General features: G+C 33.2%; 1 protein-coding gene across 1 annotated transcript in view; it reads left to right on the forward strand.

The window, feature by feature from the left end:
* Positions 1 to 13113, forward strand: part of LOC143240351 (DNA topoisomerase I, mitochondrial-like) — a 58830-nt gene that overhangs the window by 10916 nt on the left and 34801 nt on the right. Inside the window, 2 exon segments of the mRNA XM_076482661.1 lie at positions 10140 to 11113; positions 12150 to 12241. Of these exon segments, the coding sequence (XP_076338776.1) occupies positions 10140 to 11113; positions 12150 to 12241 (1066 nt within the window).

Here is a 13113-nt window from a genome sequence, read left to right on the forward strand (position 1 = left end):
ATCCAGTCATTTCCACACAAGCAAGGGCCTTCAGTCAATAAGGATGCTCTCTCCAACATGCCAATACAGCCAACTGCTGTTTGATGCCCCTGTATAACCTGAAGCTTCATTGTTCCAATGGAAGGAGAAAGCACCCCAGATCATGATGGAACCTTCTCCACTGTGTTGTGTTGAAAATGTCTCCGGTGGGATATCCTTATCGTGCCAGTAATGTTGGAAGCCATCTGGACCATCCAGGTTAAATTTTTTCTCATCAGACAAAAAAAACCTTTGTCCACTTTTCTACGTCTCATGTTTGGTACTTCTCAGCAAAGTTTAACCGAGCTGTTTTGTGGTGTAGGACCACGTGTGGCCTTTGAAGACATTTACAGTTTTTAAAGCCTTTCTCTCATAGATGCCCTTTTATTGTTCTCGAGCTGCATTCTGCGTCCATAAGGGCCTTAATCTGGTTTGACGATCAGCTAGTGTCTTGTCGGATAACCCATCGAATCTTCCTGCTAAACGCCGGCAAAATTTTCTTGGGCCAACCACTTGAAATTCTCATTCCATATCCCTCAGGGTCTTTTAAGAAATTTGCAACAGCAGTTTTACTACGTCCAATCTCACCAGCGATGGCACATTGAGAGAGACCTTGCTTTTGCAGCTCGACAATTCTGCCACATTCAAACCATGTCAACTTTTTAGCCTTTGCCATGTTTCTACCCAATATAATACAGGAGATGTCAGTGGGAGATGTTGATAATGCTAATACTTGAACACAAATGACTAAATTTCAATACACATTTACCGATTAATGCTTTGTTTCAGTATAGACTTTTTCACGACGAATAACGTGATTCTTTTGGACTATCCAGCGTGTTTGCCCAAACTGAACCCCATTGAAAATGTTTGGGGGGTGGATGGCAAGGGAAGTCTATAGAAATGGATGTCAATTCTTAACATTGCATGATCTTCATGAAGCCATCTTCACCACTTGGAATAACATTCCAGCCAGCCTTCTGCAAAAGCTTATATCAACCATGCCAAAGCGAATGTTTGCAGTTATTTGCAATGACGGCCATGCAACTCACTATTGAGACCTTTTTTGGGGCATTTTTTTACCCTATTTAGGACTTCCTTTTGGTACGGCCTTAAACTTTTGACCCGCTAGTATTTAGGCTAATTTCATAGTGTTCACATTTTTCCTATTATATGCTAAAAAGGTTTTTATTTTCCATTTTCTTATTTTCATCTTTCCAAGCTCTACTGAAATAAGTGGTTGAGTCTGACAATGCAAAATGCTAATTTTTTCTTTATGTTCATTGGTCCTAAGATTTTGGCCAGCAGTGTATGTGTGAGTGTGTAGTGCATGTATCACACTGCTTGCAGCAGTTGTACAAACGTGTGCACACAGTAATCACATTATACAACAAACAAATTACTTCACTAATGATCAACAGTAAATTGATTCTAGAAACTAGAACAACATATAATTTGAAAGGATTCATTCACTCTGACAGAAACAACAATACATACAGTAAAGATACATATCAAATACATATAAACGACTATCTTGACAGTAAAGTGATATCACAATTGATAGTACAATAAAACCTGTCTAAGCCAGAAACTGCATAGGGCAGAAACCTGTACAAGCCAGAAATATCAAAATTTTGCAGCATTATCTTAAGATTTATCTTAGAAAAGGCCCTCTATGTGGCAAAATCTATGTAACACAGATGGAAACTATCTTTCACCTACCTCATCTATCAACAAGTTGGATTAGAACCTGAGTAAGGCAGAAAAAATGTTTTTGATTAAATATTAATTTCTTATTTAATTCATAATTTCTTTAAATATTAGTAAATTATTTTTTAGTTAATAATTACTTTAAATATTAATGAATTCTTGGACAGTTTGTTACAGTAAGTATTGGTTAAATATATTATGTTCTTTTTTCTGCCAACAATGTTCTGGAGGTTGCTACTTGAAAGAACGATTGACTGTACTTTTGGTCTCAATTGCTGATTGGAAAACTAGAGAAACTATAGGTAATAAGTAAAAGTGAAAATTCGTGCTGTTTCAAAAATTTAAGGAAGAATCAACTTCCTATGAAATGGAAAGCAAATAATAAAGCGTGGGTGACAAGTGCTATAATTGAGGAACCTGTGAACAAATTAAAAAAAGAATTTAACAAGAAAATAGGGACATTCTACTTTTTCTAGATAATGCAACTTCTCACCCAAAAGTTCAACCTTCAAGTGTTCATTTAGTCTTTCTACCTCCAGGTACAATATCAGTTCTACAGCCACTAGTTCATGGAATTATACAGTGTATAAAATTGAAATGCAGAAAATTGATGCTGCAGCATATTATTGCAAACATGAACGACTGTAAGAGAGCATCTGAAATGACTCTGAAAATTTACATGTTAGATGAATGCATAATAAAGTGCTTTTGAAACTGTGGATTTATTCTTGATAATGGCAGAGATTGTGGAGAAGTTGTTTGTTATGATGATACTAGTGAAATCCAAACTCTGATCGAGGAGATTGATGCAAATGATTCTGTGAACACAGAAAGTTTTGTGAATGTTGACAGGAATGTTTTAACAGAAATTGATAAAAAAATTTTAAAATCGATAATAAAATTGCAAGATATTCAGAAGATGAACAAAGTGGAAAAGTGGTGAAGAAATAGAAATTCCTACTTCATTGCAAGTGTTAAGTTATATTAACGCTATCAAATTGTATGCAAAAATGAAGGGGGAAAATGAACTTCGTGAAAAGGTATTCTCTTTTAACTGCTTGAGAAAGTCTGTCCATTGGACACTTTCTTCAAATAAATTTGATTAAGATTTTGTGTATTTCTGAATATTTTGAATTTCTATTTTTGTTCTAATTCTAATAAATGTAGCCTAAACAGTAAAATAACTTTATTCACAAACATCTTACTTTCCTTGAGTTAAGCAAGTGTAATGTTCTGCTGAATATTTAGAAGCTGAATATTGAGTAACTTGTTGTTGGTGTGGTTGCTTACAAGATGTCTTAATTGTTTGCTGTTTCAACTCTATTCAGAGTAAGTTTCACAATTCCTAAGGCAGCATGGACAAAAAGGACTTTTGTCTGATTTTCCTCTATGACTTCAAACTCCCAAAACTTAACGGAACATCAGCCAGGCATTCGGCCATGGATCTGCTACTGAACGTACTGTTCAGCATTCTTTCCAAAGGTTTTGACATGGAGATGAAAGTTTTGAACACCACAAAAGTCGTGGAAGGAAGCCATTTTTAGGTGAAAACACATTAAGTTGAGACAAACCCTCTCACAACAGTACATGAGCTTGCAGAAATGCTACACACAAGGAAATCAAGCATTACCAACCACCTGAGTGCAATTGGAAAGACGGAAAAGTTGGATAAGTGGGTTCTGCATGAGCTGACTGAAGATCAACAAAATCAGCATTATAAGACCTGTCAAGAATGATACTCCAAAAATTGAATGAATTGGGAATTGAGGTTTTGCCTCATCCACCTTATTCCCCAGACCTTTCTCCTACAGATTTTCATTTTTGTAAGCACTTTGACAACTTTTTGAACAATAAATGCTTTCAAAACCAGGCAGCAGCAGAAGCAGCTTTCAGGAGGTTCATTGACCATAGAAACTTTGATTTCCATAGCAGGGACATAAATGGCATCATTACCTGTTGGCAAGCATGTGTTGAAGCAAATGGTGCTTACTTTCATTAAAGCATTTTTTACAATACTGGTTTGCACTTTACCAAACTTTGCAGTTCAAAAATGACATTTATTTCTGGACAACTTAATATTTTTAATATTTTACAAAAAAAGTATGTCTCAACAATTTGTTGACTTCAGTTGTTACCACTTTAGACAATAAATTGTAGAAATGTAAATACACGCTGTAAGTTTTGGGTTTCAGAATACAAGTGTGTGCCCAATCAGTTATAGAAGTCATCTAGTATCTCAAGTTGAATGAATGTATCAAATTTTAATTGTGTATGGTAAAGGAGGGTTGAAAGAGATGTATAAAAACTTGAGCTCTCTTTGTTGCTTGATTTAATTCTCTTAGTCACATGTTTATCTGGCAAATGCTTCCTCTGCACATTGAAGCTTGTCTAGAGAAATCACAGTGGTAAACAGACATGACAAATCTGTCATTTTCATTAAGAACAGTGAAGCCCATCAAATTAGCTATTTACATGTCCCTTGTAAAAAGTCATCACTGCTCATATTGGCAGTTTTGTTGATTGAGCCAGTTTGAGTGAAAATGATCAAGTTAGATGTTACTGTTATCAATTCTGATATCGCCTTACTACTGTCAGGATAGTTATTCATGTGTCCTTTGTATATATCTTCACTGTATGTGTTGTTGTTTCTATCAGAGTGAATGAAGCCTTTCAACTTAGATGTTGTTCAAGTTTATTTCTGGAATCAGTTTACTGTTGATCATCAGTGAAGAGATTTGTTCATTGTATAATGTGCATACTGTGTGCTCATGTTTGCAGGCAGTGTGATACATGTACTACACACTTATACATATGTATGTGGAATAATGTTATAGAATATACTCTTAGATTTGCTCTCATTCTATGATGTGTCACTATTTTATCTAAAACATGAGACTTGTATGGGTGCATAGCTGTATATAACCTGGGAAATGCTTGTACATATATTCATATATTGGTATGAACAGTAAATATTGTTGGGTATTTAGGCTGTATATCTTCTGTTATGTGTCTGCTCTAACTCTTGACTTTCAGTACAAGCTTGGTCCATGGGATCAACCTTGTAATTGTTTTGTGCTTGTTATAGTGTTCATGGTATATCTTCCATATTAGTAAACATTACAAGGCTTTGATATTCAACATATCACATGTTTTTTTATTAAATATTAAGGTTAGTTAAGCAGTGCTGTTTCTTTTCACATGTTGCCTAGTTAATGTGATAAGTAATTTTCATTTCAAGATTAAAATACTTTTATGCATCAAAAATTTTTCAGATTTCACTTGCAAAATATAAATAAAATCCAGATAGTTATCAAACATTTTTTAAGAAAAATTTATATTTTATATGTTATTTTCTCTAATGAATCATTGTACTGAGTTGGTCAGTTTTATTCATCTCATAACCACCATGAAAAATTAGGAAATAAATATAAGTAATACTTTTTTTATTCTATAATGACCACAGATTATATAACATGAAAACACAAATGTTTAGACTAAATATCTTAAACCTCATGACATTACCTATTTCTATATATTTATTATTTTTATTAAATTAACCTTTCAGCTGTGCCCAGCTAACAATACAGATGTTATGATGGTGTGGTTCACTTGCACTCATATTACCATATTCAATAACATAAAACTGGCCTTTAGTCTTTATAACATGAACTGTCTTGGCTGTGTTTTAGTGGACTGGTATTTTGTAACATACAGTCACACTTCAGCTGTTATACTTAATGTTGCAGAAAATGAGTAAAAAGGTGATAACCAGAAGAAATAATTGTTTTACCTCTATATTTACGTATTTGTAAATAGTAATAATACATTCTTAAACTTACTTTTCTTAAAACATAGAACAGTAAATAGAGAGGTAAAGCAAACAATTATTTCTTCTGGTTATGACCTTTGTACTCATTTGCTGCTTGTTGTAGGTTACCAAGTCTTATAAAATTTTGCACACAGAGAATGTAAAACAAATTTTTTTTTAGGTTTTATATATACATTTGAAATAAATTTTTGTTTGTTTTGAATTTTGTGCAAAGCTATACAAAGGCTATCTTTCTAGCTATCCCAAATTTAGTAGCAGAAGACTAGAGAGAAAGCAGCTTATCATCACCACCTACTGTCAACTCTTGGGCTAGTCTTTTATCAATGAATAATGGGATTAACCACCATATTATAATGTCTTCATGGCTGAAAGGGCAGGCCTGTTTGTTAGGACAAATATTCAAGCCCATGTCCCTTGGATTGCAAGTTGAGCACTCTAACCATTTGGTCATGCTGGGCTGACATTCAAAATAACTTTAAAAATCTTAAATTACTATATCAATACTGTAGAATATATCAAGCTTAGTAATTAAGCTGTGTTTGGGTCTAAAAATATGAAATATTCAACAGACCAAAGTCTAAGCTTACCAGCTTGAAGGTTTGTGTTAAAAGAACGTGGTAACATTTTAATAGCTGAGAAAGCCACTCGAGGGATATTTTGAGCTTTTGGTTGGTTGTTCACATGTCATATACAGAAGTGTATATAATTGTAAGGGAGAATTTACAAAAAAGATAAAAGGTGACACCATTTTGTTCAGTTTAATATGTAAGTGATATCTCAACAAATAGAAAAGATAATGGGTTCTGATTTTATATTCTAGCATTTCCTAATTTGTATGAAACTATTAGACTTTGTATTTTGATATCACAAAAATCTAATTTGAACCAGTGTTGCATTCAGCATACCACTTCACACACAAATTGATGTTTTGGTGGGTTTTTTTAATATATACTTTTAAATTATGAAATTAAATAATGTATAATACTGATATTTGAATTATATCTACAACTTGATAGCAAACTTATTCACATAAATTCATAAAGTAGTAGTTCAGTAAACTTGTGATTGCAAGTCAAAAATACATGATGATATGGCCTTTGACCCATGTGGAAAGGGTTAAGTCCAGTTTCCTTGGTATTAAGGTTAATCTGATGTAAAAAATATACTAAAAAATAAAGTAGTTATTCAAATTTCACACCACTTTTCTAATTGAAGGATTATTTTTCATGCAAAAGTAGTTAAGGCAAACAACAGGAAATGAAAATCCATTTTGGGGTTGCATAAATATTAGCTAATTTTTAGCTATTAGTAAAATTGTATTATTTGTTTTGAAGAAAACACTGAAACAATGTTTTTCGTATTGCTCCTAGCTTCAGGTATGAAATATATACCAACATGAAGGGGCATACAAAATGAATTCCATACAAAAGAAATTTGAGAAGCTTTTAAACTTATTGCTTAAAAATATTTTCTATATTGAAGAAAGTTTTAAGATTTTGCATCCACTTAAGTAACAATTTAATGAATGATATATGTTATTCATTGTCAACAAATCAAAACATTTCTTTAAAATGTTAGATGTAATTTTTCTGTAAAATGATCATAATACGAGGGCTGTTAAAAAAATACGTGGACTGTTTGAATTGTGCGGCTCCAGTTGGTTCCAGGGGAATCTGCTTGGTGTCGCTAGGTTTGCACAGATCAGCTGATTACGACGCCATTTCCCAATTGCAGATATCTTCATTTGTGTATTAGCTACACGGTTTTAAGTGAAGTGCGATTTTTTTATTTGGCAGATTTCAGAATGAATGACCTGAAGGAGCAACAACTTGCTGTGAAATTTTGTGTTAAACTTGGAAAATCTGCGACTGAAACTTTTGCTATGCTTAACACGGCTTTACGGTGATGTTGCTATGAAGCGTACGGCATGTTTCAAGTGGCATGAACGTTTTAAGGATGGTCGACAGTCCATTGAAGATGATGAGCATCCTGGACGTCCTTCCACGTCAACTGACGACCCACACATCGACAAAATCAACACCCTGGTGCAGGCAAATCAACGTCTGACTGTCAGGGAGCTTGCTGAAGAGTGTGGGATATCAGTTGGATCTTGTTACGAGATTTTGACCGAAAAATTGAAGAGGCACCACGTTGCTGCGAAATTCAGCCCTCCGAACTCGTGAGTTTTTGGCCAAACACTCGATCACTGTTCTTCCCCACCCCCCTACTCACCTGACCTTGCTCCTTGCGATTTTTTTTTGTTCTCCAAACTCAAAAGACCCTTGAAAGGAAGAAGATTTGAGACGATTCCCGAGATTAAGGCAAATGCGACGAAGGAGCTGGAGGACATTACAAAAGAAGCGTACCAGGACTGTTTCAACAAGTGGAAACACCGTTGGGATAAGTGTGTGCATTGGGGAGGAGAGTACTTTGAAGGGGTCCCAGACCTGTAACTTCTAAATAAAGTACATTTTGTTTTATGACGTCAGGCCGCGTATTTTTTTAACATACCTCGTATATATGTAGAATAGATTAAATATGTTGTAAGTCTATTAGCTAATATTGCTGATGAGAAACTAATAATAATAAAAGAAACTTGTACAATTTAGTGATTATGGTAAAAAAATGTTTGTGGATGCAGAAAGAAGAGGAATTTTAGAGTTTGTGAACCTAGAAGGAAGAACAACGTAAAGGTTGAGTATACAGAAAAGCAACTTTCACAGACAACTGAATAAAATTTTGCTGTTGTCTTATTTTGTGAATGGGAGACATCCTATTTTGTATGGATATTTAGCACCAGAGCTATTGATAGTATTCAAACTCCCATTTGACATTTTAAGCTCATTTTTCCAAACTGTTTTATGCAATAGGTCTATGAATTTGTAACTTATAGGATCTCTAATAATATACTGAGAGGTATTAAAACTGCAACAACATACATACAGTTAAACAATTTTAATACACTAGGTTAAACATAAGTTTTGAATGTACATATTATGAAATCATCATGTCTTTGCACTACACAATATTCAGATTTTATTAGAAACTGCACACAAACAGTTTAACCAGAATTTCAACATCCATAACACTAATAACAGGTATGTTCTCCATTTGCCACCAAAAAGAGCTTGTATCCTGTGTGGAATAGATGTCACCAGATTCTCAGTCTGCCTCTGGGGGATGATGTCCCACTCAGCCAAAAGTGCTGCACATAGTTCAGCGAGAGAGCTGGGGGTAGGATCCCGATGACGGATGTGCTGATTCTGAATGTCCCAGAGATGCTCAATGTGATTCATATTGGGCACATATGGAGGGCAGTCCAGAACATTTGCCTTGTTCTCATTCAGACAGTTTGTACATACCCTTGCAGATGCAGACGTGCATTGTCGTGCGCGAAGGTGCACCTCAAAGTGTGCTGCGATCCTGGCTGGCATAATCCCTGTCATTAGCATCCTGACAACCTGATCTCTGGTTTCTTGCTTCAGCTATGGCATCTTTCTTTGTAGTGAAGTTAAACTTATAAAAGGCTGAATTGTTTTCAGAGAATACTCATGATTAAAACCCAGACATGTTTACACCGTTATTGCTCAACTTGTATGAAACAACTCGTTTTATTGCTTGTTGCATTTTTAATGCTTCTCAGTATATATAGGCCACATAAAAATGTAAAAAAAAAAAAAAACAACTCAAATGTCTCATTGGGGAAAAAATCTTAACTGTGGATGCCTTTGTTGTTTTTTACACATTTCTCCCAATTTGTCTGCCTCTTAAACTCAGGGATGTATAAAAGCAGTGTTTTAACCCTGTCTTCTTTCACACAAATTGTTGCTTAAGATTCCTTTTCAATCAGTACTAGAAATTATCATTTGGATTGAACCATGAGAAATGAGATGGGCAAATTGGGAGATGTATTTAAAAAAGTATGCAGTTCAGATGAGTTTTGTCATAAATTTTAGGGCTTTTGGTTTCTGATACACTTTCAGTGTTTAAAAAGTGACTTTTAAAGTATTACTTTGTGTATATTAACATTTTTTTTTATAAAATCTTATGCAGAATAACTGTATTCATCATTATTTTATAACTTGTAAATGGGTAATTTCAAGTGATTATATTATTAGGTGATATATCTGCCTAAAGTAGGACAGTAGCAAATATTTGTATGCTGGAGACTGCTCAGCCTGTTGCAATTACCCTTTTATCTGCTGAAAATACCAAAGTGGTCACTTCAGTTGAAATGTAACCTTTCACAACTGTACTCCTGTCTAAAAAAAAACTCATTTCAAACATGTTTCTCCTTAAGCCACTGAAACTACCAACCAAAGTAGTGGCTGCAGTATAAATATAATCCTTTACATCTGTATTTCTTTTTCAACAAAACTTGAAACATATTTTGAACATTTCTAATTTTTATGAACACTGGAAATTTTTATTAGTTCTAATCAAATTCATGTGAATAATATTCACCTTATTGTCTGTGTAGTATGTGAAACTATTCATGGAAATTTAATTAGTGTGGTAAGCACATCTTGTTTTTATGCCTATTCTGTTAAGCATTAATGATGTGTCTTCTTGCTTTCTAAAGATGATCTGAAGGGAATGCAAAAACTGGTGACAAATGGCCTGTCTAAAGATGTGTCTAATCATGTGCCTCACAAAACAAAATCTGGAATGTCTAGTTCTAGTAAATCAGACATCAAACTGATGAAGCCTGGTGAGAATAAAGACAATAACAACAAAGTTCATTCACATAAAACCAGTTCTAGTAAACATCATGAAGACAAAGTTTACTTAAAACATTCTTCAAGCTCAAAAGAAAATTCATCTAAAATTAAATCTATAAAACATAGTGACTCTTCTAAACATAAGGAAAAAAGTGATTCCTCTAAACTTAAGGAAAAATCTCAGGACAAAGAAAAAGTAAATTTCACTGGGCATAAAACCAAAGAAGGAAGTGTGAAATCCAAAGAATCAAGTATCAAACCAAAAGATTCATCGTACAAGTCTAGTGATGGTGTTTCCTCAAAAACTGGTGATAGTGCAAAAAAGGATTTCAAATCAAAAGATAATTTAAAAAGTGAAGGAACCAGTAAGAAAGAAGGGGTGAATTTAAAGGAAAATAAAGAAATCATAAAACCAAAGAAAGAAGAAGAGAAAATCAGAGAAGAAAAGCACAAACCTAGTGAATATAAAGAGCACGAATCAAAAGAATTGAACGACAAACATCATGGTGAAAAGTCAAAGCATAGCTCTTCATCTGAAAAACTTAAATCTGGGAGCAACAAGTTTAAAGATATTAGTGAAAAAGAAAAGATTAAAGTGAAAGAAAATAATGAGAAAAACAAATTGAAGAACAGAGAACATGGAGAGAAAAAAGATGTATCCAAAGAATTGGAAGAAGGAAGAGCAGGAGGAGATACCAGAAGTGAAGTTAAGAAAAAGGTTGTGCACAGCGATAAGATAGAACGCTCTAGCCACATTGTGAAAGAAGAAAGCCCTCTGAAAATAAATATAAAACGTGAACCTGAAGGTTCAGTAAGTGATGATGATGTTCCTTTGGTAAGTGTTTATTACTGAAATCTGGGCTTAAGAAAGATTTTTCTTATATCTGAATATTAAAGATTTCTAGATCTGAAAGGTTGCCTAATGTGTTTTTGTTGCTAGCTCTAAGTATACAAGTATTGTAAAAGTAGAAAAAGAAGATTTTACTTGTGATCTTTCAGATTTTTTTCATTTCTACTTAGGTGTCATTTTTATATGATTTTTAAATCCAAAAAGGATTGAGGACATACTATCTGTCACAGCATTTCTTCTGTAGCCTATTTTTATCTTTTGTGAACATGCATGTCTTGTTTCTTTTGAAAAAACATTTGTAAAATTCTGTAGAAAATTTCTATTACATAGTCTGTTGGAGAAGTGTGTATCAGGCTTAAAGATTTAAATATGTAAATAAGCATATACATTTATTTGTAGATAAAAGTTGCAGAGTTTTGTGGAAATCTTACAGCAGGTAAAAGTATTATACATTTATAATGTTATTTATTACAAATGATACATGTAAAACAGAGCCTTTATATGTAGCACATGCAATATAATACCATGGAAGGGGCTTCAAAATAAATTTTATTCTTCTGAGACTAAATATATAGTTGTAGTAATTGAAAAATATAAATTATGAGTTCAAAAATGCACAATATTAGCTCTACTATGCATAGAACTTTATGCTGGCTTTATAGGTATATTTTGTGTTTTAAATTGCAGTAAAGCTAGACTAGAAAAAATGGCTTGATGTCATGATGTTGAAAACTTAGTGCCCTTTTATAACTTATCAAAATTAATTAGGTTGAGATAATATTTAAAACCATACCTGCTTATACATTATTTTAAAAATTTGTGGATTTATCCTCTGAAATATTGAAAGTACTTCATTACAAAATTGGAAACATTTTGTAAGTCTTTGACACATCAATGTTAATTTTATGTTTTCCATTGTAAAAATTTAATAATTGTACATTATTGTTTTGTTTTGAGATAAACTTTCGAGTTTTTAGTTGTTAATTTGTCAACATAATGACGAAACTGTTATCATTATTAGGCAGCGAGAACGGTTGTGGTGGAAAAAACCAAAGAAGTGAAAATTAAGAGGGAAAGAGATGGTGATTCAGATGATGAACCACTGGCTGCACGGTATAAAATTATTGTTCTCAGTTAACACAGTAGTTAGTCTCCTTCCATAGCCAAATTTTCCCATTCTTTTTTATATTCTGTAGTATTATATAGTTGACTATTAATGATCTACCATGCTAACCAATCTACCATTGACCTGAATAACTTATCAGTAATAATTAAAACATATAAATTTCAGGTATAGAATTCACTATGACATGATAATTAGATTTCAAAAAAATGTTTTTAGTATAGTTATATTCTATAGCTCATATAGAATGATTACAATTATATTTGTCATAATGCACTAGTATTAGACCTATTACATTTTTCTACACTACATTTTCAGTCTAGTCTATTAGGGTTTATTAAGAAGTAGTTAGAGTACCCATCCATTGGATGGGTGAAATAAAAAAACTCATTCGTAACAAAGGACCGGAACTTTGTGCTTCTGTGTTTTTCTTAGCATAAACATTAAAAGTGTCATAAAAATACATGAAGGTACTAATACTGAAATAAAAGAAAAAGTTTTCAAAACTTTTATCTATATGAAATTAGATGGGGGATCCACCACTACCATTCCTTCATGATCTTATCCTCTGTGACTGTATCAAGTCTGATGCTGATTGATCAAGAAATGTGGAAATGTATAAGGAAATATATACACACACATATGTTTATTTATATAGATTAAAAGAGGGTATAATAATAGTATTCCAACCACACTACGTTTGTCAAATCCAGCAACTTTTTTCATTTAATGAGAAACTTTTCAGGTCATCTGGGATATTTGGAATACTATTATTCACAAAAATTACTAAGGGGACTAGTTTAACTGTTTCTATAAACATACCCTTTTGTGCACCAACCATGAGGTTTTACTGAGTTATATT

Source organism: Tachypleus tridentatus, chromosome 13 (assembly GCF_004210375.1).
Source record: "Tachypleus tridentatus isolate NWPU-2018 chromosome 13, ASM421037v1, whole genome shotgun sequence".
NCBI classification, from domain to species: domain Eukaryota; kingdom Metazoa; phylum Arthropoda; class Merostomata; order Xiphosura; family Limulidae; genus Tachypleus; species Tachypleus tridentatus.